This window comes from Micropterus dolomieu, linkage group LG18, assembly GCF_021292245.1.
Source record: "Micropterus dolomieu isolate WLL.071019.BEF.003 ecotype Adirondacks linkage group LG18, ASM2129224v1, whole genome shotgun sequence".
Taxonomy (NCBI): domain Eukaryota; kingdom Metazoa; phylum Chordata; class Actinopteri; order Centrarchiformes; family Centrarchidae; genus Micropterus; species Micropterus dolomieu.
This window is the reverse complement of record NC_060167.1, coordinates 11,066,519-11,072,682: the sequence shown is the minus strand read 5'-3', so window position 1 is coordinate 11,072,682 and position 6,164 is coordinate 11,066,519. Positions and strand designations below refer to the sequence as shown.

The following is a 6,164-nucleotide window of genomic DNA, read 5'->3' as shown; positions in this document are numbered from 1 at the left end:
CTGATAACTGCACCGACAGTTGATCTTTTCTCTCCAAGTTGCTTTCCGATTCTCTTGTAGCCCATCCCAGCCTTGTGCAGATCAACAATCTTGTCCCTGATGTCCGTAGAAAGCTCTTTGGTCTTGCCCATGGTGGTGATGTTGGATGCTGGTTGTTTGGGTGTTGACAGGTGTCTTTTATACAGGTAACGAGGTGAGGCAGGTGTATTTGATGTAGATAATTGGTTGGGATTGGGGCTGTGTCTTAAAGAAAGACTAACTGGCTTGTAGGAGCCAGAATACTTGCTGTTTGGTAGGGGGTCATATACTTGTTTTTCCTCATCAGATGGTCATCAATTTTTATAAATTCATATGATGTGATTTTCTGGAATTTTCTTTGGGATTCTGTCTGTCACTGTTAGAATGTACATATGATTAAAATTGTAGATTGTTGCATTCTTTGTAAGTGGGCAAACCTGCAAAATCAGCAAGGGGTCAAATACTTTTTTCCCCCACTGTATACCCATAAATAATTAGTAAATTATTTTTTAACCAATAATAATACTACTAACTAAACACATATAACTTTATAAAGGGTGCCTCATTAGAAGATGTTTTTTCAGACAAAAGCTTAAACATCTCACATGCATTATATCATGACTTAACTATATGGTAAGTCTGATATTAGCAGTATATATTTGCTTTAGAGCTGGTTCACCATGTCTAATTTTGAAACAAAAAGATGTTGATGTTGCCTCTGTTTTTTTTTTCCACAGCTGACTGTCCTAGACCTCAGGGAATGGGAAATATGGTCTTATCCGACAAAACGCTTCTAATGAATGAATTTCCAGAGGGTATTACTGTCACTTTAGAGTGTGTTAATGGATATCTTGCAGACACTGGCTCTGGGATTATAACTTGCATTGATGGGAAGTGGACTGAACTAGATCTCACCTGCAAAAGTGAGTCCTGTCTACTTCCATTATAACTCCATTGATACTTGTCAAACACAGTCCTCTAGTTTTGACAACCAACCATAATTTTTTCCGCCATTTTGGGGTTTATGTCCAGGCATAACATTCCAGCAGCAATGTTCTCATGTTTGTTTCTATATTACAGAGAAGGACTGTGGTCTCCCTACACCTCAGCCGAATATGAGCTTCAATACCAGCGATGGTACCCTGTTTGGTGTTGTAATAACAGTAGTTTGTGACAAAGGGTGAGTATAAATGTAAAAGATATCATCCCCCCATCTAATTTCTTGTTGAATCATATCTGGAAAAAATATGTCTCGGATTTAGAGAAGCAAGCGTCTATATGGAGCAGCTCCAATGACAACAGACATGGAGCCCTATATAGTAATGTTCATTTACATAAAAAACAGTATCAGACAATGCTGCTGGCAAATAGACCTTGAAGACTGAAGTCAAGATGGATTCGCTAATGGAAAAGGTCTCTAAAGAAAACAACATAGCGAAGAATAGACAAATAGAGCTGTGGCCAGAAAGTGTTACATCATGGTTTCACTGATTAGAAACATGGCCAACATTGAGAGACTTGTTGATACATAGTTCTTGATTAAGCTCTGTAATTATTGAGTTTCAATACGGAAATCAGCTCCCTACTACATTGCAAAATCATGGCTCTCCAGTATTTCCTCCTTAAATAAACAGTTCTTCTTTATTTTTTTTACTTTCAATAGTTACCAGATTAGTGGATCAAGCTTCAAACAGTGCTACGCCAGAGGGTGGCTTGGAAGAGCTAAGTGTGAAAGTAAATGTCTCTTATTTTGCATTTTTTGAACCCACAGCCACAAGCAACAAAACAATTGTTTTTTGGTACATTCCTACAACAAAGCTATTTTAAAAGACAAGTTCTGTTTCCCTCCTCTTGCACAAGTGGGTTGACACATGGCTTATGTAGTTTTGTTTTTTCAGTCTTTGTGAGGTTCTTCTTCTTCCACTATTTCCCAGACTTTTTTGCGCTTTTTCTCAGTCAGTCAGCAAGTAGCACAATTTATAGTATAAGACAACAATATGGATTATTTGCTTTTATTTTAAATTATTTTGTGATAAGAATGTGCGAAAACACCTCTTTGTGTGATTCCTCAGTTGTAACTTGTGATGAACCGAGTGAAGTGACCAATGGCAGAAGCTCATGGGATTCTCAAGATGTTCCAAAATATGGAGAAATCATACGGTACACCTGTAATGAAGGATACACCCTGATTGGGAAAGATAGCATTATGTGCAGCGAAACTGGTGAATATGATTCTTCGCCTCCTGAATGCAAAGGTAACTCCATCCAACAATATAACTTTATACATATCTATTCAATTCAGTTTTATTTATATAGCACCAATTCAAACTAGACCCCTGGCTGACTGCCTTCAATTTTAACAACAGCTGATATTAGCTCAAATCATTCTTAAAGTAGTTGTTCTCCCTTGTCTTTTGAAAGAAATTAGCCTAAAGCTGTTTTCCATCAATTTGTTTTCTATTTTTTCTTTCTTTTCTTCTTTGGTACCACAATTTTTTCCCAAAAGACAAGACTAACAGTGCACGTTGGTGCTCCGCCATTCAGTCGACTAAACCATTCTGCACATTTTGTAAGGGGTGAAAGGGGCCTTCACTTTTTTGGTGGGACACAAAGTTCTGTCTCTACTGTCGCCACTAATGGCTTTGAAATAAATGTTTCAAACAAAAACAAACTTTTTATTTTAGGCCTTTTGACACCTCTCCCTCTCACTACGATGCCCATGACAACAGACAGAATAACAACAAAAATTGTAACACCCTCTACAACTCCAGCACAAGGTATATAAATATTTTACAAACAGAAATCAAGAAATCATTCAAATATTTGTACACTGAATTATTTAAAGATAATAATTGATAAGAGTAAAAGTTATTATTGTAATAATTATTGTTAATCTACCTCTGTCACTAGAAGGAATCCAGTTTATTAAGACTTTCCTTTATATGTCACAGAAGCATCCACACTCACAGCTCACGGAGAGAAAAGTACCACAACCGGAACAGCACCAACTGTCCTACCTTCAGTACAAGGTACAACAAGCTGATCAGTATGTAATTTAAAAACCTTTTAGGCACATCGGTTAGTAGCATTAATGGATTAAGTGCATGCTGCATGCATCTCAGAAATGGCTCCTCAGCTTAACAAGTCACTTTTATCCTGTCCAAAAAAGAATGAAAAATTATTCTGTTTATTTTTTCAGATTTTGTCAGGCTAGCCGTGTCCCCCCCCATTTCCAGTATTTATGCTAAGATAAGCTAACCAGCTGCTGGTTATAACTTCATATTACATACATACATAACAGACACATATGAGAGTGTCATCGATCTTCTCATTTTTTAAATAGCGAAAGAAAGTAAAAAACTGAAAAAATATTTTCCTAACATGTCAAACTATTCCTTTAACATTGTAATCTATGGCTCTAAGTTTAAATTCTTTTTCTGTCTGTAAAAGAACTGTTATGTTCTGAGACATGTGTCTCCCTCCATAGTTTATATACAGGTGAAACTCAAAAAATTAGCATATCGTGCAAAAGTTCATTTATTTCAGTAATTCAACTTAAAAGGTGAAACTAATATATTATATAGACTCATTACATGCAAAGTGAGATATTTAAAGCCTTTATTTGATATAATTTTGATGATTATTACAGCTTATGAAAACCCCAAATTCAAAATCTCAGAAATTAGAATATTGTGAAAAGGTTCAGTATTGTAGGCTCAAAGTGTCACACTCTAATCAGCTAATTAATCCAAAACACCTGCAAAGGGTTCCTGAGCCTTTAATTGGTCTCTCAGTCTGGTTCAGTGGAATTCACAATCATGGGGAAGACTGCTGACCTGACAGTTGTGCAGAAAACCATCATTGACAGGGAAAGCCTCAAAAGGTAATTGCAAAAGAAGTTGGATGTTCTGAAAGTGCTGTATCAAGGCACATTAATAGAAAGTTCAGTGGAAGGGAAAAAGGTGCACAAGCAGCAGGGATGACCATAGCCTGGAGAGGATTGTCGGGTAAAGGCCATTCAAATGTGTGGGGGAGCTTCACAAGGACTGGACTGAGGCTGGAGTTACTGCATCAAGAGCCACCACACACAGACGGGTCCTGGACATGGGCTTCAAATGTGGTATTCCTCTTGTCAAGCCGCTCCTGAAAAACAAACAACGTCAGAAGCGTCTTACCTGGGCTAAAGAAAAAAAGAACTGGTCTGTTTCTCAGTGGTCCAAAGTCCTCTTTTCTGATGAGAGCCAATTTTGCATCTCATTTGGAAACCAAGGTCCCAGAGTCTGGAGGAAGAATTTTTCACAGTCTGTGTTGGTTTGGGGAGCCGTGTCATCTGCTGGTGTTGGTCCACAGTGCTTTATTAAGTCCAGAGTCAGCACAGCCGTCTACCAGGACATTTTGGAGCACTTTATGCTTCCTTCAGCAGACGAGCTTTATGGAGATGCTGACTTCATTTTGCCCACACTGCCAAAAGTACCAAAACCTGGTTCAATGACCATGGGATTACTGTGCTTGATTGGCCAGCAAACTCACCGAATCTATGGGGCATTGCCAAGAGAAAGATGAAAGACATGAGACTGAACAATGTAGAAGAGCTGAAGGCCACTATTGAAGCATCCTGGTCTCTCATAACACCTCAGCTGTGCCACAGGCTGATAGCATCCATGCCACGCCGCATTGAGGCAGTAATTCATGCAAAAGGGGCCCAAACCAAGTACTGAGTACATATGCATGATTATACTTTTCAGAGGGCTGACATTTCTGTATTTAAAATCCTTTTTTTTTTATTGATTTCGTGTAATATTCTAATTTTCTGAGATTTTGAATTTGGGATTTTCATAAGCTGTAAGCCATAATCATCGAAATTATATTATATATTATAATAAAGGCTTGAAATATCTCACTTTGCATGTAATGAGTCTATATAATATATTTTCACCTTTTCAGTTAAATTACTGAAATAAATGAACTTTTGCACGATATGCTAATTTTTCGAGTTTCACCTGTATTTGTTTTTCATCTTCTTCCCCCTCACTGATCCAACTTTGAGGCATTGAGATGAATTTAATTTTCATTCAGTTCAATTGTATTTATATAGCAGAACAGAAATTATCTCAGGCAAGGGTGTCACTTTGTGTTGAAAAGTGGTGGGGACATAAGTGCTCATATTAGGGGTGGGATGATACACTTGGATCACGAGACATGATGATGCACAAGAATGAGACGAGAAGGAAATGCTGAAATATATGAGAGGTCCTCCCCCAGAAAATTGAAGCATTAAAACTTAATTTCCTGCATTCTGGAGACATTTTCTGGTCCAATTTATGGTGGAAATGTCTTTATTTATGTAAAGGAAAACAAAAAATTCAGCTGGGAGGAGACCATTCATAAATAAAAAAACTACACTCACCTAAAGGATTATTAGGAACACCATACTAATACTGTGTTTGACCCCCTTTCGCCTTCAGAACTGCCTTAATTCTACGTGGCATTGATTCAACAAGGTGCTGAAAGCATTCTTTAGAAATGTTGGCCCATATTGATAGGATAGCATCTTGCAGTTGATGGAGATTGTGGGATGTACATCCAGGGCACGAAGCTCCCGTTCCACCACATCCCAAAGATGCTCTATTGGGTTGAGATCTGGTGACTGTGGGGGCCATTTTAGTACAGTGGACTCATTGTCATGTTCAAGAAACCAATTTGAAATGATTCGAGCTTTGTGACATGGTGCATTATCCTGCTGGAAGTAGCCATCAGAGGATGGGTACATGGTGGCCATAAAGGGATGGACATGGTCAGAAACAATGCTCAGGTAGGCCGTGGCATTTATACGATGCCCAATTGGCACTAAGGGGCCTAAAGTGTGCCAAGAAAACATCCCCCACACCATTACACCACCACCACCACCAGCCTGCACAGTGGTAACAAGGCATGATGGATCCATGTTCTCATTCTGTTTACGCCAAATTCTGACTCTACCATCTGAATGTCTCAGAGAAAATCGAAATCGAGACTCATCAGACCAGGCAACTGTCCAATTTTGGTGAGCTTTTGCAAATTGTAGCCTCTTTTTCCTATTTGTAGTGGAGATGAGTGGTACCCGGTGGGGTCTTCTGCTGTTGTAGCCCATCCGCCTCAAGGTTGTG

The 6,164-nt window shown here is 38.6% G+C and overlaps 1 protein-coding gene across 4 annotated transcripts in view; it reads left to right on the top strand.

Moving 5' to 3' along the window:
- Positions 1–6,164, top strand: part of im:7151449 (complement decay-accelerating factor) — a 10,783-nt gene that overhangs the window by 1,480 nt on the left and 3,139 nt on the right. For all 4 annotated transcript variants that reach the window (XM_046029568.1, XM_046029569.1, XM_046029567.1 and 1 more), the window contains exons 2-7: positions 756–941; positions 1,099–1,198; positions 1,682–1,752; positions 2,091–2,273; positions 2,703–2,795; positions 2,970–3,047. In XM_046029568.1, the coding sequence (XP_045885524.1) occupies positions 756–941; positions 1,099–1,198; positions 1,682–1,752; positions 2,091–2,273; positions 2,703–2,795; positions 2,970–3,047 (711 nt within the window). The remainder of the gene's footprint in view (positions 1–755; positions 942–1,098; positions 1,199–1,681; positions 1,753–2,090; positions 2,274–2,702; positions 2,796–2,969; positions 3,048–6,164) is intronic.